Source organism: Alligator mississippiensis, chromosome 1 (genome assembly GCF_030867095.1).
Source record: "Alligator mississippiensis isolate rAllMis1 chromosome 1, rAllMis1, whole genome shotgun sequence".
Classification (NCBI taxonomy): domain Eukaryota; kingdom Metazoa; phylum Chordata; order Crocodylia; family Alligatoridae; genus Alligator; species Alligator mississippiensis.
Window position 1 is genome coordinate 175,491,531 of NC_081824.1, and position 23,468 is coordinate 175,514,998.

The 23,468-nt window shown below is 44.2% G+C and overlaps 2 protein-coding genes across 3 annotated transcripts in view; one reads left to right on the forward strand and one right to left on the reverse strand.

Moving 5' to 3' along the window:
* RBKS (ribokinase) overlaps nucleotides 1-2,514 on the reverse strand; it is a 94,677-nt gene extending 92,163 nt beyond the window's left edge. The window contains exon 1 of one of the 2 annotated variants that reach the window (XM_014598027.3): nucleotides 2,405-2,514. In XM_014598027.3, coding sequence (XP_014453513.1) covers nucleotides 2,405-2,451 — 47 coding nt within the window. In that variant the 5' untranslated portion in view covers nucleotides 2,452-2,514. The remainder of the gene's footprint in view (nucleotides 1-2,404) is intronic. The other variant, XM_014598028.3, reaches the window with a different exon arrangement.
* A 180-nt stretch (nucleotides 2,515-2,694) lies between these two features.
* The window catches only part of BABAM2 (BRISC and BRCA1 A complex member 2), a 302,496-nt gene continuing 281,722 nt past the window's right edge, over nucleotides 2,695-23,468 (forward strand). The window contains exons 1-2 of the mRNA XM_014598025.3: nucleotides 2,695-2,803; nucleotides 7,519-7,678. Of these exons, the coding sequence (XP_014453511.1) occupies nucleotides 7,551-7,678 (128 nt within the window). The 5' untranslated portion in view covers nucleotides 2,695-2,803; nucleotides 7,519-7,550. The remainder of the gene's footprint in view (nucleotides 2,804-7,518; nucleotides 7,679-23,468) is intronic.

The following is a 23,468-nucleotide window of genomic DNA, read 5'->3' on the forward strand; positions in this document are numbered from 1 at the left end:
TCTCCAAAAAATTGTATGTCTTGATCTCAGTCTCCTTAACAGTCCCCTTCACTTGGGCTACATCAGCCCCCAAACCTTGAACTTTTCAATGGAGATTGTTTTTCCTATCAGATATTCTAAATATTAAGCTTCAGATTGGTACTCTGTACTGCCTCACCACAACATGAGCATTTTGCCTAAACCTGGCCTGCTCACTATCTGAACATATCTGCGGTTCATATTTACAGTTTTGTTACCAAAACTCAAGCTCACAGGTTTTTATTTGATCTCTTCTGCCTTAATCTTCATAACTTTCATAAAGAAGTGTTATTCCCAAAATAGTAATACTAGCTTCCCCAGTTCTGCTTATATGCCCAAACAGTACATCGACAAAGAAAGTGCAAGTTTTCCATCAATTGCTCATCTGAAGCACACTGCATCTCGCTCAATTACAAATTCATCAATGGATCCTGCAGAAAACATGGTAATAAATCTAGCTTTCTGTATTTCTGAGAGATCCCTAAGAGACCTCAAACTTGCCTTTAAGAAGTTTTCCTCAGCATTAGGGGAATACAGTCTGATCCAAGGTTACAGTGTGCTTTGGGCTACAAATTGTACAGAATTTAGAAACCTGAGACCATGTCTACCTTGGGAAAAAGCTGCTTTCTTCAACAGTTAGCTTGCAAACTAGACTGAACACCCCACTTAAAAACAACATAGACATTTTTGATGTGTTGTAAGACACCCAAGCCATCACAATTTAAAAATAAACCAAAAACCAAACATAAGATGCAGCCCTTTAAAATAGTTTAGCGATACTTCCCCCTCCCAAAAGGTGGCAAATTTACCCTGAATAAATCAGGGCTAAATGTCTGCCTTTTGATGGACAACCAGCTTGTTTGTCTGCAGCTGTCAGGCTTATGCCCTGAGCTTTGCCTCTCTGCTCATGCATTCATAGCCTATTTTTCCTTCTAAAGCCCACAATTTTCCTAGTCTAGATATGGCCAGAAGTCCTTTGCCTTGAAGGGCAAGAGCAGTGAATTTTTCTGATTTTGTTAGTTAAATCAAGTTGAAACACCCTTCAATGCTCCTTAAGATGCAGGCTAATACATTTTAACCCACCAGCTACAACAACAGAGCCTCCTAACATGACTTGGACTTGTTAATTTGTTTCTTAATGAAGGACAGGAGGCTTTTCAATTATATTGAAAAAAAGGCATAAAACTATAATCGCACACAGCAATTGCATCAGTCGTGTTAAAATAGGAGGCACGATCTTGGATCTCCTCATGTTTATTTGCGCTAAAAAATGCAGTAACAGGAACTTCTTGTAGATAAAGTGTTGTATTTCCTGCTTTAATGCATGTCATACAAGCACCTGGTCTATATGCAGGTATCAATTTTAGGAGGTCCTACCCAAATTTAAAAGGAGGACTGTCCTTTTTTGGAAAGCTACCAGTGTATTCTGCCTATTATGCAGAACACTTCATCTTTCTACACAGGACTCACGAACATCAAGTTTTTGTGAATTCTGCAATCTGTGTCTGCACCTAAGTTTCTCATACTCTTTAACATGTTCTTCTCCGACACATACTAGACAGGCTAGACATAAGGAAAAACTTCTTTACTGTCCGGGTCCCCAGGGCCTGGAATAAATTCCCCCCAGAGGTGGTCCAGGCACCTACTCTGGATTCCTTTAAGAAACATTTGGGTGCCTATCTTGCTGGGATCATTTCACCCCAGCTAACTACCTGCCCTTTGGTCAGGCTAGACCTGATGATCTTGTGAGGTCCCTTCCAGCCCTAATATTTAATGTCTATGAAATACTTAGTGCTTTTTTAACCTGAGGGCTTCAACATTATCCTCCGCTAATTTAAATGGATGGGTTTTTGGTTTTGTTTTTTACTCAAAAAACTCCAACATGGCAGGTCGATACATTTCAGACATACTTCATCAAAATCTTATTTTAACGGCGTATGTGGATATAACAAACATGTTTAAATCAGCGCAAGTCAAGGCCTAATTCTGCAAGTCGGCCTCTGCTGCTTAGGGCCAAGGCAGTTCAAGCTAGCATTTCAGGAGTTGCCAACTCTTCCGGTTGGACTGCAAGACGTGGGTGGGGGGCGGCGTCGGATGGAAGCAATCCATTTCGGGGAATCTTCGCTTTTGTTTTGTTTAACAACAACAACAACAAAAGGAATAATAATAATCATTCTCATAATAATAAAAATTTAAGTTAATAATCATAAAGATGAAGTTAAGTGTTTAACCCTCCTGATTACAGAGAAAACCTGGAAAGTGGGACCCAAATGGAGCCTAGAGGCTGCAGAAAAACCAGAAGGCAAGCAATCAAGAACACTTCTCCTTGTTATCAGTGATCACAATTGGCAAGTCACATCTCTCCATCACGGGGGTGGGCACTAACCTGACCAAGTCGGTCATGCAGGACCCCACCACCACCACCTGCGCCATGGCGGGCCGCTGCCCCGTGACCCTTAACCCCCACCTGCCGCGGGTTCTGCCTGCAGGTCCTCCAGCTGGCGCGGGGTGCCCGCTCACATGCCTGAACGTCCCGCCAAGCCGCTCTCCCGAGCTGCCCCTTGAGAGGGCCTCTCTCTGCGCCCCTCATTTAGCCGCCGCCCGCGCAACCGGCAGAAAAGGCGGTCCTCTCAGGCACGTCACAGACACCTAAATCTCCATGAGGCCCCCCTCCCGTGGGCTCGGGAGCAGCCTTCGGGATGGGGGTGGGTCTGCGCCTGCGCGCCAGTGTGTGACCGCGGCCGTTGCTAAGGGGCCGGCGCACGCTCCCCCCCCGCGACCGCAGGTACCCGGAGGCCGCGCCGGTGGGGGGCGGGGGAGCAGCGCCCCCGCCGGGCCGGGACGCATGCGCGCTGGGTATCTCCTTTCAACAAGGGGAGAGGGGGGCTGGTGGGGGAGAGCCCCCCTCACCCCCTCGTGACCCGTCTGTGGGAGCCCCACCAGTGGCCGTGGGTCCTGGGGCCCTGCCTGGTCTCTCCTGCAGGGATGTCTTGGCCCAGGACGGTGGTGCCCAGGGTGCAGGACTGTGGGGAGCCCTGTGGGCTGGGTGGGGACTGGGCCAGCATGTGGAGTGGCTCCTCTGTTGCACCCTGATGCCCTGCTGGATGTGGCCCGCAGACCTGGCCCATGTCGCGCCTCCCGCGTGGGGCCAGCAAGTCGAACGCCACCAGCCTAGGAGATGCCTAGGCCTGTTCTTGTGTATTATCCGTAGTGCAGTTGCCCCTGTGGAGCAGGACTGACGGGGTGCTGTGCCCTGCAAGCAACCCAGCATGACAGCCTCTGCTCCCAGGAGCTGGCAGTGTAGCGAAAAGCTGTGGCCCGACTGCTTGGCACATCAGGCTGCACGTGCCTGTCGTCTTAAGGGACTGGTTCCAAATGGATGTGTGTTGAGGGAAACAGGCGCCAGCTACAGGCCTCTGTTCAAATGGGAAGGTGTGAAGCATCATCCTGGTCGTGGGTAATTTGGCTAAGATCAGGATGCAGTAGTGTTGAACCCTGTGGATTGGTGCTGCTCACCTGTGTGTTAACAGCAGCAGCATCCCATTTTATCGCAGCTCCTGTGCTCCTTGGGGCCTGGGCAAATCAGCACAGCTGCTCTGGTTTGGGGACTGGCAGTGGGTAGCGTGTTTTCTCCTTGGGATGTTGTGAAGGAGTGTGGGCAGCAGTAACACTGTAGCCCGACCCATTCCAGTTATCAGAAAAGACAACTGCTATATGCCGTGGACTTGAACTAGGTGAGGCAGAAGGCCCTCAGAACGAAGGACACAAACACAAATGGTAAAGAAGAGTAAATAGAATTAATATAGACTTGGGGTTAGATGGTAAACCTTGAAGTATTTCAGGGTAATCTCTCTTGCTCATTTAGAAGTGCTTCCTACAGGATGTTTACTTGTGGATTAATTTATATAATCCTTATAAAGTTGCCACACAGGTGGGGAAAGGGTACACTTTCTATTTGGACACCTTCTACTGCTTGAAGCAGCTAAAAGTTTCATATTTAGTAAGTGAAGCATGCAGTACACCCCTTTGCTACTAATGCAGAACTAAGAGGATTCAAATTTTGATTTACTTTTTCCTCAAAGTATTTAGTTCTGAAGAGTGAAACTTGACTTGCTCTTGGGTCGCTTTCATTTCTCTGGTTCCTCTGGGTTACTCAGTACTCTAGAGCAGGGGTGTCAAACTCATTTGGCTTCCAAGGCTGGACCCCAGCTATAGGACTTTTTATAGGCTCAATCCAGTTTTCATGGCTTATTGTGGGCTGGATTTGCACCAACATCCGGCAGTGGAATGAGTGGCCTTGTTGGCTCAGGGAGCTGTGGGAGTTAATGCAGCCATCTCTTCCCATACCACTGATATGTAGAGGTGCATCAATACATTGGTCCATATCGTATCAGATAAAAGGGAAATTGACATTATCGGCAATTGGCTTTTTTTGGCTGATGTGGCTGATAATGTCGCCGATAAAAATACTGTGTGCATAGGCTCAGCAGCAGCATGCACGTGGCCAGGAATGCAGCCTGGCAGTCCGACCGGTAAGTCTCTGGGGAGGGAAGGGGCATGGGGAGGGCAGATCAAGGCCCCCACAGGGAGGGGGGGTGGGGTGCGGGACAGAGCTCTAGGCAGCTTGTCTGGGGGGTGTGGGGAATGGAGGGTGGCTCCTGCTGCTTCATGCAAGCCTGGGGGAGGCACGCGAGGCATGTGCCCCCAGATTTGTGCACGGGTGAGGACAGACTGCCCACTCAGGGCTGGGGTGGTGCTGAGCTCTTCCTGGCAAGGAGGTTGGGCCAGGGCTGCACTCAGAGCGAGTGATGATGCTGGGGGGGGAGGCTATAGCCACCCCAAAATTTGCTGTAGTCCCCCCCCCCCCACTACTCCCACCCAGCGCTGCTGCTTGCCTAGCCCCCCTGACCAGGAAGAGCCTGGTGCTGCATCTGGTGCCAGCCCACAGTGGCATCCTGCCCTCATTGTGCACGTAGATCTGGGGGGTATGTGCCCCTGATGCCTCCCTCAGGAGCTGCTGCCCGCACCCCCCGCATGAGCGCCTCACCCTGCCCTGGCTGTGCAGCCCCTGCCCCACTCCTTCCCTCACCATGGGGGCCTCGATCTGCACCCCCCCCCAACAGACTTACTGGCTGGACGTTGGTCTCCAAGCTGCTGGACTGTATCTGCCAATACCGCTCGTTAATAATCAGCTGTCGGTATGGGCACAAAAATTCTTGATCGGTGCACCCCTACTGAAATGCATGCTCAGTGCGGTTCTATACCCTGGATTTTGGCAGCGGGACCTGCCCCCCCTCATTCCCCCTGAATTCCTGGACCTTCCAGGAACCCTGAGGGCCAGATGACATGACTCTGTAGACTGGATCTGGCCTGTGGGCTACATAGTTTCATAGTTGGTAGGGTCAGAAGGGACCTAAGCACATCATCTAGTCCAACCCCCTGCCATATTTGACACCCCTGGCCTAGTGTTTTATTTTGAATGCTACAGGATGGGGAAGAGAGAATTATTATATATTTCAGTGAGAATTAAAGTAATTAATGAACCAAGTGTCGTTTTACTTTGTAAAGCCCCTTTGTTCACAAAATCTGGTGTTGGTAAATGTATAGGTTCTGTACATGTGCATAATAACTGGCTTAATATATACTTGCTTGTAGTGATAGATGAGAAAAATTGGTAGGAACTGTATGCCCTTCCGACATTGTCCTTGTATTTCAAAAATGGATTGGAGGCAAGAGGCCTGATCCCACAATTTCTTGTGGAGAGTTTGTAGGTTCAGCTTTGAGACGCTGAACGTGTCTACATTCTATCAAAAAAGAAAATGCTGTTTTACCTGAAGAGAGAAGTTGGAGGATAATTACTATTTACCCATATTTTACTTCAGGTTCTTTCTGCACATCTTTCAAAGACTTCCTGGAGACGCATCTTTTGAGAGTTTATCTTTGCTGAGAAGAAAATAGTCAGTTTATTAGGACATAGATATTTGGTACTTCATCTTTTGGATATGCCATGAACAATAGTATATTGGAAAGCTTATGATTTAGATGCAAAGGGTCACTTTAACAGTCTCTTGATTGGCATGAGACACTAGATCTTTGCTTGAATAGTGTGTGTCAAAAAACAGGGCCCATATTACTACTTTCAAAGATTTGCTCATAATACTTTAATGTGATTAGCAAATTTTGTGCTAATGAAAGCCAATCAGATGCTTTATACTGTTAACAATTACAGGCAATTATCAGTTTGTAGGAAGTAGCCATTAGTCACCTGCTAGTGCTTGTAATTAGGATTTGATTCAAATTGGTGAGTGTTAGAACAAGAGAGAAGCATTGCAGTGTGAAGGTTGCTGGTGCATTTAGTAACTTACTCTCTTTCTAGAACACTTGATAATAGCCAGGGATCCTACAAATCTGTTTCCATGCAAAAAGGTGGAATTTACCTTTTTACAGAGAATCTTTAGAATCACCAGGGGAAAAAAAAACCTTCTTGAAAATAAAATGCTGGGTCCCCAGTGGTGCCCAGCTGGTCCCACTTCCTGCCCTCCTTCCATTGCTCTGACTGCAAATCTGGAATCTCTGGGCTCCCCCTCTCTCCTCTGGCTTTCACTTGTACCCACCTCAGGGAGGTGGGGTGCTGTGGCATGCTATGGGGAGCTGATGGTGAACTCAGAACATGCCATGCAGCAGTGGGTGTGGGTGTCTGCTTAGTGTGTGACTGGAGGGCTCATGGCTCCCACTGGTGCAGCTCCCACAGTGCATGGCCCTCATTGGCATAGACCCTGCTGGTGCAGTACATGAGGCATGTGGCCCCTGGCTGCTGAGAAGGTGGGCAGTTGCAGTATACTTCATCATGGCACTCAGCGCAATCCAGAAGCATGTGCCTTTAGACATGACCCTTAACAAGTTAAGCAAATTGCTGCATTCTTAGGAGTTGGGATGGTTCCTTCCTGGTAGGGGCAGGATATTTAGCAAAAGCAGAGGCCAAAGCAAGACTTTCATTATTCATTATACCCTCCCCAGGGTAGGGGAGGTGGTGCTCTCCCCTACCCTGGGGGTCTTCAAGAGGAGGTTAGATGAGTATCTAGCTGGGGTCATCTAGACCCAGCACTCTTTCCTGCTTATGCAGGGGGTCGGACTCGATGATCTATTGAGGTCCCTTACGACCCTAACATCTATGAATTATTGTCTTCAGATTCAGTGAGCAGCTCTTCTGATTTGATCTGATTGTCACTGCTATTAATGTAGAAACAGAAGACTTTATTATTCCATCATTCTCTATTGACACTCCTTGTGTGTGTGTATGTCAGTTTATATTACATTCTTGATCATTTGAGTTAATCATTTGGTTAGATTAATGGTTACCTAACACATCAGATTTGCTCATCTTTGCAGAAATGGTAACATAATGCTTTCTTTGATTTTTGCAGATGACATGGGAGTTTCATTAGGTCAGTAAGGTAAAAATGCATAGAGGCCTTCATATTTTCTTTATTTTTTTTGCAGGCAGAGCTTAGGCTCATAGGAAAGGACAAATTATGTCTCCCGAAGTTGCCTTGAATAGAATTTCTCCTGCGCTCTCGCCTTTCATATCCAGTGTGGTCAGGAATGGGAAAGTAGGATTGGATGCTACTAATTGTTTACGTATTACAGATTTGAAATCTGGGTAAGTATTTGAACTTCGTTTCCAAGGAGCAGTCTTTGGAGATATGTAACGTCTTTATTTAAGAATGTTCGTTTTACTATTCCTATTTGTATTTTAAACGTTCCCAATATATTTGGAGCAGAGAGGTTAACCAGAATGTTTTCTTTTGTCCTTGACTACACTTTAGTGCTTGAGATTTAAATTTGTTTAGCTGTTGCTAATAGTTGTTTTGCTGAGAAAAAATAAGTTCAGAAGTTGCTTTGGTAATACTGTGTTTTGGAAAAGAGCCTAGAGTTTTGAAGATTCTGTTTCCTTGTTTATCCTTTGCTTATTTTCTCAATCTAAAGTGGATCTTGCATAGTTCAGACTAGTGGATGTTGCCTGTGGGGGGAAAAAAGGCATCCATTGCTATAATGGGAAAAGACTAGATCTTTTTCAGTCTGATTTGTTTCAAGGGACCAATAGGTACATTCATTACTTATACCAAAAGTCCTATCATAACTGGTGTATTTTTATTCAGTAACTCTAATGCAAAATGAATAAGTACTGTTGAGACCAAGGACTAGAACCGGGACTTTTCTCTTCCTCCTGCATAAATACGTTCCTCGCTGGGCTCTATAGTCGGGCTTCTTTTTGGTTGTGCATTCACTTGCTCTCACTCACTCACTCTCTTTGTCCCCGTAATCTTGCATGGCATTTTTGGCAGTGGCCCAGCTTCAACAAGAAGGATTGAGAGTAGCCTCCCTACTCTAGACTAGCCAATACTCTGAGTAAGTCCCTCTTCTGAAATGTGGGGTTTGAATCCCAGTCAGGGTAAGGAGAGCAGGTCCTATTTTCCAGGAAAATAGGAAACCCAGGTTTCCTATTTTCTGGGCAAGTCCTCTTACCTCTAGCCTTTTATATGAAATTTTGGGAGCATCACCATCACTGCTTGTTTTTGTGGAAGTGGCCATGACTGCTGTGCTTTGTGCCGAAATCAATTCTCTCATTTTGCATTATTCATGTGCTGACTAAACCTACAGAATTAGGCCTGTAGAATACCTAGTGGTAGGGACCCTTTGTGAATCTTATACCTATGGCCTTTTGAGACTGCTGAGACAAGCAAAAGGGATAGAAAGAGATTTATACAAAACTGTATGGCAAGAAGTTGCTTGACTTTCAGGTATGAATTATATTTCATGTATAATATATGTTATCTTTTTTTTCTTCTTAACTGGTACTTTTTGAATAATGTCTCTTTAAAGGAAAACTGGTTTGTTTGTCTGTTTGTGTAAGTGTACTTCTTCTAGAGTAGGGGTGGGCAATTATTTTGGCTGGAGGGCCACTTAATGACTTTGGTGTCTTTGAAAGGGCCACATGAGTTTTGGTGTCTTCTCAAGGGCCACATCTTTCTCCATCCCTGTCAAGAGCTGTAGCGTGCCCTGATCCCCATCCCTGACCGGGAACCTGCTGGCCCAATGGACAGCACAGACAATGCATAAGTGCTCATATGGAGAGGGCACAACTCCCTGCTACCGATGCTTCCAGGCACTGGGTCTGGCTAGGCTGCAGCCCCATGCTCTGTGCCCCACAGTCGGCGTAGAAGTTGAACCACTGCTGCCCCCCTGATGCTGACCCTAGTTCCAGCCAGGCTGCAGCCTTGTTCCCCACCATCAGTGTAGAAATCTGTGGGGGGGGTCATGTGCCTGTGTCCAGGCCCCCCCATGTGTCATCTGTAGCCTGCAGCTTATGTTACCACTCACCTGGCATGGTGAAAGTAGCCCTGTGTGGGTGCTGGCATGAGCTGTGGATGTACCTGGGATGTTCTGGGTGGGGACTGGGGTGTCCGCTCAGGTCCACAGCTAACATTGCTGCGTCAGCACTGGGTGGAACTAGTTCTGGCTGCCTGCCTGGTGTGGTGGAAACAGCAACGGCTGTCTGCCTGGCATCACACAGCAGCTGGAGCTGGCAGCTGCCCTTGGGCTGGATCACATGAGTTGGTGGCTGCCTGCTTGCAGGCCAGATACAGTCAGTTGGCAGGCAGAATCCAGCCTGCAGGCCATATTTTCCCACCCATTCTACAGTTTTTTGTTTATGTAGTATAAATGTTTATATTGTATAGTAATGCCCAGTGTCTGGAATATATATGCACAGCAGTCTAGAATACAAAAGATGCTATCCTAGCGAGGACTTAGGCTTTGCTGTATGAAATGGGTCCAGGTTCTTAATACTTGTGTTCTTTTTTTTTTCTTGGTTCATAGCCTGCTGTTTCATAATATGTCTTGTCCATAGCCTGCTGTTTCATACTATGTCTTAGTTGTGAGGTTGGAACTTGTCTTTGGGTTGGTGCTGAAACTGAATTGGAGTGATCCAAGATTCACCTGTATACCTAGGCCTTTCAGAGGACTCAGGTATATGAACACATTTCCAAGAAAGTCACAAAGTAAGGGGGAAATGAAGCCAGCGGGGGCAGAGGTCATCACTTCATGAGGTCTGGATGGAGAACGTTTTGTATTCGAAAGCTTATCCAAGTCTAACCCAACCACACAGTTGGTCTAATAAAACATATCATCTCAAAAAAATCCTTGTCTTGCATAATTCTTGCACTGATTGAACTATTATAGCTCTGTACTTTTATATCCTGCTCCTCTTGTATTCATATAACCAAGTAAATAAAATATGGAGGCCATATACAGTATATTTCAATTATCTGTGATGTCGGTCAGTGGAAAATTTTTCCTCCTAATAGTTTTTTATCAGTCAATTTGTATTTCACCATTTCTACCTGTTTAGATTTCCCTATTGAGGTCAGGACCATGGACTGATAGTGTTCTCTACAATTATTTAAGAATTTAAATAGGAATGTACATATAACAGTGATGTTCTTTCTGGAGCAGATCCTGGCAATATACAAGTTCACTTTCAAGCTTTAAGGAGATGTTCATGACTTGGTTCCTGAACCACAGTAATGTTTTATTATTTTTTGCATTCTGTTTACAAAACTCAATATGTTTTGGTATTTCCTTTGTCATTTGGGTATTTCCGTTTTTAATGTAAATGCAAATTCTACAATTCAGAGTATTTCATGGAATCACTTTTGAATTTACTGTGCAAGATGGGAATAAAGACTCTTTTATTATAGTAGTGTTTCCCTTGATTTCTGGCAGTGATTCATTTGAATTTAAAAGTTCTGCTCCAGATATTGGAGAAACATGCATTTCTTCGTTCACTTTTTTTAACATATATTTGATTTGCCATCAAGTCTGGCAGGCTTGATGACTTTTGTTGTTGTACAAACTAATATTCTGAGATTTATTTTAAAATGGTTGTCTGCATAGCTGGGTGAAATTTGATGGCCCCTGAGATGGCTAATGGGATATGGAGCTGTTTGCTGCAGGGCTGAATAGGCCGTAGGCTCTTATTGGATTTTTTGTGCAGAGTAAGTTGGAATTCTTCCCTGTTTCTAATAGGTATGTGTCCACATTACAGAAAGAAAGCAAACTGAACTCCAATGTGATTGCAGGTGGTTCCCTTGTCAACCTCAGCACAAAAGCCACACATGTAATGGACACAGAGGCTGCAGCTCCTTTGAGGAAAAGCTCTGCCTCTTTCTGTGCTGTTCTGCGGAGTTAGAGTGCAGCTTCTGACTCTCATTCTTGACCTTTCACTTTTAGAATATGTGGACAAAAGGTGGGGGAAGGAACATGTATAATTTTCAGCATAATATATCCAACTGCTAATAGTTTGTAAATTTTCCCTGGAAAGGTGTTAATGTTTGAAACGAAGGCTGGAAGTAACAGCTTTGAAAGAAAGAAAAAAGAAAGAGAGCGCTTGCTTGCCAGCTCATAAAAGATGAGTGTTCATAACATTTTAAAGGAGGGAAAGAGGGGGGGAAACAATTAGGGCAGTAACATGAATGATTAACAGGCATCACCATGTCAACTTGTTTGAAAGACTACTAATTTTTCTTTCAATCTGAGCTCACCTTAAACACTTGTCTGACTTATGGTTTATTATCTTTAAGTTGAATGAGCGAGCGACTTCCTTCTAACTTTGCAAACGATGAATGCTGTTTTGACCAAATGCACCTTTTAATAAGAATAAGGAAACTTGGTACTTGGTAGTCATTTGGTATTTGGTTACAGAGAGCTTGATATGATAGTCATAAATCTACCTGCTAGATGCACTTATTTTTTACTGTAAACAAAGAAGACGGCTATTTAAAAATATACATATATTTATATAGAATATGTATATATAATATAAAAATATCTGTTTTTGTTTACAATAAGGAAGAAGTGTATCTAGCAGGTAGATATATATTTTAGTTGTCTACATGTGAACTTATTGAGCACTTTTGAAAACCAGAACCTATATTAACAGACTAGAGATTTCTGCCAAGTACTTCCAGCTACCATGACTCATGCTTACCTTTTATCTGAATTGTGTAGCATTATGAAGAGTTCCTGTCATTGAAGGGGTCTGTTTAGGGAGCTTATCAGGGACAGGCTATCAGGCCCTAAAAATCAGCAATCTGAAGCAGCCAAATACACAATTGAATGTTGGACATTAGTTAATTAGATACAAATGGATAAGTTGCCAATATAAGCTGTGAATCTTGAGTGCTTGAACCTCTAGAGTGTTTAACAAGAGTCTGAAAATGAAAATTGACCTTGTGTCTCAATCACCTTGTAAACATTAGTGGATAGAAGAAAAGTGGATTTGTCTGCCTGCACTGTTGTTTAGGTGAATTCCTTTTCCAAATCTGTGCAGTGAGTTATAGTCTAACCTTTACCTGAATTCCAGGAAAAAAACATCAAATTTAAATGGTTGTTTGGTGGAGTTCTTTGTTTTATATGAAACTGAGGTAAAAGAAGCTAACTTCTATTTTGAGTCTCAGACAAATTAATCAGTTCATGCAATTGGAAATTTCAGAAGAAGGTGAGATAATATCAGAAGCTTGACCCTGAAGGGCTGTTATTCATATATACAACACTGCTTAAGACCTGATTCTGCTACCCCTATGTCATGCCCAACTGAGCTGAGACACTTGTATAGTAAGGGACTGTTAGTGAGGATGAAAGAATCAAGCTGTGAATTTAAAAAATAAAAACTGATAACAGATAAATCTGGACAAAAGTGTTTTTTATTAGACATATATTTTAGAGATTTAGGTTAACTTGTCCAAAGCTTGTTAGAAAGAAAAATCTTTTTCTAGGTACTCTTCATTCTAGGTACTCTTCATTCTGGCATTGAGAGAAGCCGCCCCCTGCTTAGGTTTCCCCCCTCCTCTCCCCCCCCCCCCGGAATATCTCGGTATTCAAAGAATCATTTCCAATGATACTTGGTTTAAAAAAAATCTTCCATCAGTTATCTTTCCTGAATTCTCTATGTTCCTTTTGGACTACCAGCTGTGGTGCTCGTCTTGCTGTGATGGAAAGAACTCTGTTGTTCTGAGGATGTGTTGATGCTGCACTGTGTGCTGTGGAAATACCTGTGCTAATTTTAAAGAAGGTGGTTTGGATACCTGAAACAGCTTAACTATTGGCAGAGTGGTGCTTCTTTAGAGATACTTTGTGTGGGGGCCGAGGGGGAATCAAGGATCAGGAGTCCTCGGGAATGCTAGCTGGGGTTGTGGCTGCGATCCCATGACGGGCAGATGGGTGCTCTCTATCACCGGAGCGGAATTAGGCACAAACGAGAGATGTATCAATTGGAAAAACAGAGGTAGCTTTACTTACACTGTAGAGTCGTATACAGCGCAGGCAATCGTAGTTGCAACAATTCTACTCTCTAATCGGTAATCGAGGAGCTCTTGTAGACCGGGTAGCTTGGGTCTAACTCGGGCATGCAACACAGGACACGTCGCAAGGCTTCGCCGACGGGGAGTCGTTGGCAGGTGATCAAGCTGCTGGAGTTCCACTCCAGGGGGAATCGCGGAGTTCTCCAACTAGGGCGGAAACGCCCCTAACCTTTTATATGGCTAGCGAGCCAATTGCCAGCCGCCACGTGGGAATAATTTAACATTGGCCAATCGTATTATGCAAATCTGCATTTCCTCGGCGGGAACTCTATCCATGCCTGAACTCTTCACCATGCCGAGACTTCCCCTGCCTTACCGTGCCTTGTGCTAGAAAGTTCCACTGTGTCGAGGCACTGATCCAAATCAGCTCTGACACTTTGCACCTCACGTATGACATTGCACTGTGCATTATAGATAGATGAAACCTGGCACTGATATAGGTTTCTAGGAAGAGGGAATGTATAACAAATGCATTTCAGCATGTACATTAAAAACAGAAGAAAAGTGGGGGCTGCATCAGGAAGAGAATATGAGTTAAATAGATGTTGTAGGACTTCTTTTACAGTGTAGTTAAATAGTCCTATGATAAAAATATGTTTACCTAGGCCTTTATATGTGGTCTTAGTTTGTGTGATATGTTTTTCTAAAGCTAACTGCTTTCTTGATGGTGGTTTTTCAATAAAAAAGTTTTAGGGTTTGAAATGATTTTTTATGTAAAAAGAAGTTGGGGGGGGTTGGCTGCTACACTGAGTTTTGGTAGTAAACTCATTGGTGAAGATCAAATTAATGATTGCATAACTTTTGAAATAGTGTTTGAATAGGGTCTGTTGATAAACATTAAAAGGATCTAAAACTGCAGGTGATAGACCACTACTTCATAATGGATGAAGAATGCTTCTTTTTTAGTCTAATGTAAAAGTGGTAACATCCTTGGTCTGTTGCTTTTTCTCAGAATTTTGAGTACACATTTGTGAAAAGTAGTAGCACATGTGCTACTACTACTTTAATGATTAAGAATTTGTAAACAACAACAATCATGAAAATGTGACGCACCAATTTGAGTTCCGTTTTATTTGCGGTAGAAGAGGGAAAGTGAACCAAAGCTTTATCAGCTGCAGAGAAGGCCATTCCCATGGGTTTCAAGAATTTGAGGCTGTGGTTCTGGGGGAACAAAACAGGATGGGGGGAGAGTGGAATCAAGGTTGTGTCCTTCTTGAAACTTCAGCCCTGCTGAATTTACAAAATAGGAATATAATAATGCTAACCAAATGATGTCATATCTGGGGAGCTTTTTCCTTACTTTAGAGCGTGTTAATTCATTTTATAATTCAGCCTGTCTGTATATTTTTTTTTCTTTAATTTATTTTCCTCAAACTGTTGCTATCCCATTAATTTTAGGGGCATATTAACTTTTTGTATATGTACATAAATAAGTAGTATTATGGGGAGTTATAAATAGACACACACAATGATTTGTCACCTTGCAAAGGACCAAACTCAGCTTTCATATAATGTTAAAGGAAATGCAGACTACCTCAAGAAAGCTTTTCTTTGCTGATGACAAACTATTATTGTTATTTATTGGTATCACAACAGTTTAGAACATCATTGCTGTTACTCAGTAAATCTTCATTTACCAGTAAGAAACACTAATGCTATTGAATTTAATGTTTTATTAATGACAGGAATTGGAGTACTGTTGCTTTGAGTAAAATGACATTAAAGTATGTGCTAGGTCAAAGCAGCTTACAGTAATTTTATATTCAATTTAAATTTAACACACGATTTGTGTATGGTGCTTTGCTTGTCTGTGTGTGTTTGTTTGTTTTGCAAGGGTTAGCGTGCATATTTTACATAGTGTTCCACCCTCTCTTATTGAATAAGGGTTAACTGCATGTGAACAGGCAAGATAATCACTGACCTGCTATAAATACTTATTAGTAGATGAAAATCATGTGAGGTATGTATTAAAGTGGTCTTTCAGAATGATACCAGCAGGAGCTGGTAATTTAAGAATTATTGGGTCCTGGGTAGGGATGCACTGATAGAGATTTTGGGGGCCAATATTTAAGGAGGCATATCCGCCGATACCAATCTAATTTTCTGATACAGCTGCCTCCAGTTGGTCAGTCCATTGTGGTGGGAGGGGAGGGGGATGGGAAGGGGCGTGGGGGAGGCAGATCAATGCACCCCACGGTGAGGGAGGGGACAGGGACAGGCACTGCTGAGGTGGGGCAGGAAGGACGGAGCTGTGGCAGGGAAGGTGGCTCCTGCCACCGCCTACACCCTGAGAGGGCACGAGGGGGCGGGGGGAGAGGCTCTGAGCCCAGCCCCTGCCAAGAAGAGCTCTGTGCAGCCCCGGCTACAGCCTGCCCGGCCCCACCCTGCCCTGCCCCATGCAGATCCAGGGGGCACACACCCCCATGCCCTCCTGGGGTGCAAGCAGCGGTGGGAGCCATGCCCACCCCACCCGGGCAGCGCCTACCCCTGTTCCTGCGCCCTCTCTCAGCATGGGGGGAGATGATTTGTCCCCCTGCCCCTCCCTTTCTACCACAATGGACTGACCATCTGGAGGCAGCCCTGCATGCTGCTGGCTCTGCTCCTGGCTGCCTGAGTGCTGCGCTGCAGCTGCACACAGTACAAGCTTTTATTGGCCCCATTGGGCCGATATCTGATACAGAAAATCTTCTTTATCTCGGTACTGATCCAATATCGGACTGAAGTATTGATGCATCTCTAGTCCTGGGCCCAAAGAGCATGAAGTGCAGAGGTGATTGCCTGGTCCACCACCTATGATAGAAAATTGCCAATATTAGCTATGTAACCAAATATCTAAAAGGCACAAATACAAGGGGGGAAAAAAAGCCTTGTAGAACTGGACTGGTGTTGCACCCTTCCCTCTGTGGCAGTGGTGGCATAGGTCCTTCAACAGGTACCAGGGTGCTGCTGGTTCTGCCTTCTCTGACTGAGCTGTGCCTACAGAAAAACAGCAAGGATATTAGCTTCCAGATTCATAAAACTCTGGGCCTGGGCCCTGTTGGCCCATTCATTAATCCACTTCTATGTCAGTTTACCAAAATGTTTTTGTTTGTTTTTCCCCAGTCATGTCAAGGCAGAAATACCAGTAGAATTATGGTATAAATTCTCAGCCACGTGTAACAGATTTGTGTGGCAGTCAGAAGTATGATCTGGCTCACCTTAGTTACTCTCAGTGCTGTTCTAGTAGCAGCCTTGAAACTGACTAGGTTTTGCCAATTTCAAGGCCATTATGAGAGACAACAGGAACAGTATAAGCCAGGGGTGGGCAAAGTACTGCCCAGTGGCTGGATCCAGCCTGCCAGGCAATTCTATCCGGCCCATGGGGCCCTTCCATAAGCTCTCTAAGCGCTGGCCCTTGCTGCCCATCTGCAAGCCAGCATCTCCTTGTAGGAAGTGCAGCTCTGGTTAGGCAACCACCCCCCATGCCAGCCTAGCCTGACCCATCCCAGCCTGACCCACCCCAGCCTCGAGCCAGGGGGGCGCTATTTTGAGCTATTATGCAATCAATTGGACCAAAAATATTTAAAAAAAAAATTAAAATAAGTTACAGTAGATGTTTGATTGAGTTATTCATTGTTAAAGTATGACTTCTGTTTCAGTTTCAATGTGGCACTTGTCCTCCCAAGAAGGAGTACTTCTGGGACAAGGGGAGGGACTTTTGGTGGCAAAGGTTGGGGTGGGACTTCTGGTCCCAAGATGGCGACCAGGGGGTAGGGTATCTGTCAAGGGGTGGAACTACCTTTGCAGCCCTCAACAGCTCACCAAAACACATTAAGTGGCCATCCAGCCGAAATAATTGCCCACCCCTGGTATAAGCGCATCAGGAAGGTTGTGAAAACCTGAGACCAGTGTATTACTGCACAAATTAACATACGTTCTTAAATTGACGTAAACGGTGCCTTTTAAATCAATGAGTTTCCCAAATGCTTTAATTCAGTAGCTGCCCACCTTACCCACAACTGTCTTGAGTGGCTTGTATTGTACCAGCATTGTGTAATTATAGGATTCAAAATAAATAATGTTGTACCTACACTGCAATATGGTAAGGGTGACTGCAGTACAATGTAGAGATACCCAAGTTAGCTCTAAACCAGGTAGCTCAGGTACAAGTAACAGTTTAGTTGTGGCACCATAGACCACAGATAAATCAACATTTTTTTTTCAACTTGTGCTAACATTTGTGCTTCCAGTGCTACTGGTTTCCAAGCTAGTTTGTTTAAAGCTAGACAGCCACAATACACTACATTACAGCCACTGTTGACTTCAGAGTAGTTGCACGTCATGATGCAAGTTAATTTTTTGCATCCAAAATGGGAGTGAATTTTATGCACTACTAGTCTCTAGCCCAGGGGTAGGCAAAATGCGGGCCACATGCGCCACCAGGTCATTCTATCTGGCCCATGGGGCCCCTAAAAAATTTAAAAAATTTAATATTTAGCTGCCTCTGACTACCTGTCATGTGGCCCTTGATGGCTTGCCAAAACTCAACAGGTACCAGGGTTCCTGGTAAGCGTCCCTCTGCCCAAAATAACTGCCCGCACCTGCTCTAGCAATTTATTTTGGTGGGCATCCATACTTCAGAAGGATCCTTCACAGTGCTTCTTGGTTGACTCAGTTGAAGGCTTTCATGAGGTCAAAGAAGCCTATGTAGAGAGGTTTATGTTGTTCCCAGCATTTTTCCTGCAGCTGACGAGCAGTGACGATCATTCAGTTGTGCCTCTTAGTGCCATAAACCCACACTGAGATTCCAGGAGGAGCTCTTTGTGCGGGCCGGGAGCGGTCCGAGGCCCTTTTTTCGCGCGGCGGGCTGTGGCCAGCAGCCCCGACACGCTGGGTCGGGGAAGGCAGGCGGCACGCTAGAATTAGGCACGGAAGCTTAGTGGCTGATTAAGATTATTTTACTTACACCGAAGATGGTCGTGGTGCAGGCAGGTTGCAACTTGCTTGAGTTGCAGTTACAAAACAAAACTCGAACCTGCAGGGCACGAGAGTACGTCGCAGGGGGTTTTCGGCGACGGGAAGATGCAAAACACGAGAGTACGTCGCAATGGGTTTTCGGCGACGGGAAGATAAACCTGCAGGACTCGAACCCGGACAGAGCTCTGGATACACTCACACAAAGTTTGCTAGGCTCCGTGGAACTTGCGCGCAGGGAAGGGTACGTCGAGGGATCAGGCAGCGACGGGGAGAGGTGAGAGGCTGATCAGACCCCTATAGCCTTCTTGAGATACACGCTGGGTCCGATAAGCTCTGCAGCGCTTAGAGATCTTCACAAAATGTGAAGTTCTCTTCCTCCTGATAGTCGTGGAGTCCTCCAACTTGGGCGGAAACCGCTCAAGCCTCTTATACGGCTAGCAAGCCAATCGCTAGCCGCCACTTGGGAATAATTTAGAACTGGCCAATAGTGGGACACAAATCTGCACACGAATGGCGGGAACTCCTTGCACCGTGCATTTCTCTTTTTGCAACTAAGAAATGCACCCTGCAAAGAAAGCTACAAGTGGTGGGAAATAATTTAGCAGTGCCGAAGCGCACACAAACAAAAATCACACCCTTGGGTTGTGACACTCTTCAGCAAGCGGAAGGAGATGATTCAGGAGGGTTTTTGCAATGATCTTTTGCCTGCTCCATGACCGTATGAGAGTAGTGGTTCTCAGTAATGGATCTTTCACAGGTTCCTTTGAGTTTAAGATGGGAGTTAAGCAAGGTTTCATCATAGCTCCAACACTCTTCTCGATATTTCTTACTGGGATGCTACATCTGACCACTAACAAGCTTCCAGTCAAAGTGGACCTAACTACCAAATGGGTGGTAAGCTATTTAATCTTAGGTGACTCTGAGCCAAAACCAAGACCACCCTGACCTCAGTCACTGAGCTCCAGTATGTCAATGATGCTGTAGTGTATGCTCACTCGGAAACAGACTTTCAGGCAATTGTCAGTGTTGGAAGATCGTGACATCAGATCCGAAACCAAGCTCAGGGTTTATCAAGAAGTTGTGATCACCTTCCTGTACAGAGCTGAGATGTGGACAACATACAAGAGACACCTCAAGTTGCTGGAGAAGTATCATCCACCGCCTGTGGACGATCTTTCGAATCCAGTGGGAAGACGAACAAACCAACATTAGCATCCCCTTGCAATTAAATACCGTGAACATCAAGGCCATGATCATCTGACATCAATTTTGCAGGGCTGGCCACATCATCCAGATGTCCAACTTCAGACTCCCAAAGCAAGTTTTACTCTCCCAGCTCAGTGAAGGCAAACACTCAAGAAGAGAGCAGAGAAAACTCTTCAAGGACATCCTGGAGGCCAACTTGAAAAATGCAGCATTAACATCAATTCATGGGAGGCTATTCCCCAGGACCACCTGTAAGGATCTCAGTACTTTGAAACCTCACAATGACAACAGGAGATGGAGAAGTGGGAGTGGCAGAAAGAGTGTGTCATGGACTGAATCAAGAATCCAGAGCCACCCATCCTGCACAGAAACACGTGCCCAAGTTGCAGCAGAGTCTTTTGATCCTGGATTGGCCTTGTCAGCCGTCTTTGGACCCACAAATAAGGTAATCATCCTCAGTTGTGAGGGATTGCCAGTGACCCATTACACCACAGTTATAAAGTTTCTTCTCTTACCACTTCTGGCTGAATTTCCATTTCTAAGCATTAGACAAATCGCTCATGCTGGTTGCATTTTCAAAAGAGAAGAATCTTTTAAAATGTCAACAATGTAGTGTCCCAGTTTTGGCTTGCACAAAAATGCTACTGCTCTCTTTCACATGCATACTTTAAGTTCAACAATAGTATTATGTTCAGTGAACCCATGAAAGAATGGACATTTAAAGAGCAACACAGTCTTAACTATGCTCTCTCAAGACTACATGCTAATTTATTGCCAAATTATTAAGCAGTCTTATAACTATGAACCTTTCATCTTTACATGCTATGTACCAGAACAAGAAAATAAAATAATAATAATTTCAGCTGATTTATCAAAATACATGCTTCAACATATTTATGATTTTGTTAATCTGATTCTGACAGTCTCCGTTACTAAATAATTATTTAGTGTACACTTCTTCATTGATTGTTTGGTTTTGTTTGTTTTTTTTATTTGGATTGTTCCAGTATTTAGGAGCCTCAATCAAGGATTGAGATCCCACTGTGTTAGGCACTGTACACATGCAGAAGAAAAAAATGGTCCCTGTCCTACAGAGTTTATATAATTTCACTTGACTGGTTAATATATTGTTATGCTTGTCCTTTGCAATATGATCTGTAGCTTTTTCATGTACATGTTGAAAATTATTGTGTTTCCTAGCTGAAAGTGAATCTGTGTAGAGACACATCAGTGTTTTCTTATGTTTAAGTGTTGTGAAAGCACTGGGTTAATGTTTGGAGTGCTGTATCAGGATGGATATGAATGTTGCCTTAATTTATTTTGTTGTTTTTATTATGTGCATAGTTGTGAAGAGACGCTTTTTAGCCACCTGCTTGGAGCAGAGCAGGAAGCCGGGGACTACGCACAAACACGCTCGGACACAGTTGCTTCTGGGAACCACTCCTTGGGCTTGGAGCCTGTGATGGGGGGCAGGGAGATGAGGTGGTGGCAAACCCTGCCAGACAGCACAGACCATATGAAGCTGTGGGCAGCAGCACAGGTGAGGGGCTTTTCCAGCCTGCTGCAGCTGCTGACATGCTGGGAGGGATGGAGCAGACCTAGCTGTGGGTACTAGTGCTTTCTTCCCTTGCCTCTTCAATTTAAATTCGTGGGCATTTTTTGTTTAGACACATCCTAACTGAATTTGCAAGGCTGCTGTTAATAGGCCAGATGCTGAGGAACAATGTAAGGAACATGAATGAGGTGCAAAAAATGGAGAGCAGGGTATTTTGTATAAGTATGGTAGATATACAGGTTTTGCTTCATGTTTAAGTGTGTGTGAAAGGGGAGAGAGAGAGATTCTGTCATCTTTATCACTAACTCAACAAAACCTGAACGATACTAATTTAGCTTAGTAGGATAAGTATCTTTATTCTTATCTTTTTCATTGAGATCTGTGGCAACAGTAGCTAGATGCAGGCATTCTTTTTTGCTCATCAAGGCATGGTCTAACTTCATGAGAGAGGACAATTCCTCATTTTCTTAAATTTACCTTGTCCTTGATGTAAAGTTGGAGTGTTGTTGTAACCTCTCTTGTTCTTAAAGATCTCTGTCCTAAATCTAGAGGTTTGTTGAATAGCCATATGATGGATATTATTGCTCATCATCTTCCTATTCCAGAATGTGAATTTTTTCTCAGTGCTTTATCTTTCACTAAATATTTTTAAGAAGACTTATTATGTTGTTTTCTTCAATATGGGAGCCTCCTTTAGCCTGGCACCTCCAATGCGATGTCTGATAGCTAGGGGTCTACTTAAATTGCAGTGAGACAACGCAATTTTCAAGGCTTGGTTGTGGCACAAAGCCAAATGCATGGGCATTTCCCAGTGACCCTGTCCTTCACCACTGATTGGCAGTCATACCATATAATTTAACAGCAGATTCTGTAAAAAGTAAATTATATCATATAATTTATCATATTGTTACAAATCTAAATATGACATCTAAATTTGAATATATTATAAATGTAAAATTGTATACAATATGCCTGTATAATTAAAGGTTATATAATCAGTTTATCTGTCCAAAGTAAGAGATGGTGTATGTTGGAGATGCTTATATGCCCCAAGTGCAGCCTGGAAGAAAGTCCAAGGGCCTCAACCTATTTTCTTGCTGTTCTGTTGAAGGAATATACTGAGACAAGTCTACAGCCAACATGGCATATACTGCCTAAGATGGCTGTAGTTATGCCACTGGATAGGGATATAAATAGGGATATAAATATCATTAAAAAAAATATCCATTTAACCTCTTCTAATTATATCAGCAAAACCATTAACTGATAACACGTACTTAGTCCTGGCCTGAGGGTGGTGGAGTGCAGAGCCTCAGAGCTGGCACCTACCCTGCCACAGGAGAGGGGCCGCAGCCACCTGCCTGGAGCAGAGCGGGGAGCCGAGGACCATGTACAGACCTGCTTGGACACAGTTGCTTCTGGGAACCACGCCTCAGGGCCTTTGACGGGGGGCAGGGAGATGAGGTAGTGGCAAGCCCGGCCAGATGACACAGCCCATGTGAAGCTGTGAGCAGGTGAGGGGCTTTTCCAGCCTGCTGTAGCTGCTTGACACACTGGGAGGGATGGAGCAGACTAGCTATGGGTACTAGTCCCTCCTTACCTTGGCTCTCTCCCTCCCCTTCTTGTTCCTCCTCCCTCCTACACTTCTTATTTAAACATTTAACCTTTCACATCCCTACTGTATAGAGGATCGGATCCTATAGGATCAGAACCTAACTATGTCTTGTCCTGCCCATATGCATGTAGCTAAGTGCCAGCATCACTGGTATGCCACAATAGTTCAAGACAGTAAGGGGAGGGTGCTTTATGCCTCTACTCACTTGCATTAGCTTGCTGGATGGGACACATGCATGTTCAGTTTTACAGTTTGTTTATTCCTCTTGAACTTCATGGTGGAAGCTCATGTGACAAATTATTTCCATACATACAGCCCTTTAATGTCAACTTCAAAAGCATGTAAGCACTTGTCCCATTGTGAAAATTATTTAAAAGTTTAGTTTTTCCATTAGACTTTTTTATCAAAATTCTGAATTGTCTTATGCCCCCTCCCCTTACTTTTAGTGAAAAGTAACTCCCTCCCTTCAGGTGGACCTCCATAAAATTTTTGCCTGGTTACTTCAGCCAATTGCAGTTTATGAAATCTCTTGTGCAGACTCGTCAAAGAGGGTAATTTGGCAAGAAATGACTGTAAATGCTGTCACCTTCCATCACTTCAAGACCAGTAAAATTTAAAAACATCCCAAGTGGAATGTAATAACCTAGGAAAAATACTGAGTGTTGCTTTTAGGGACTTGATCATTAGATCAGGCTTT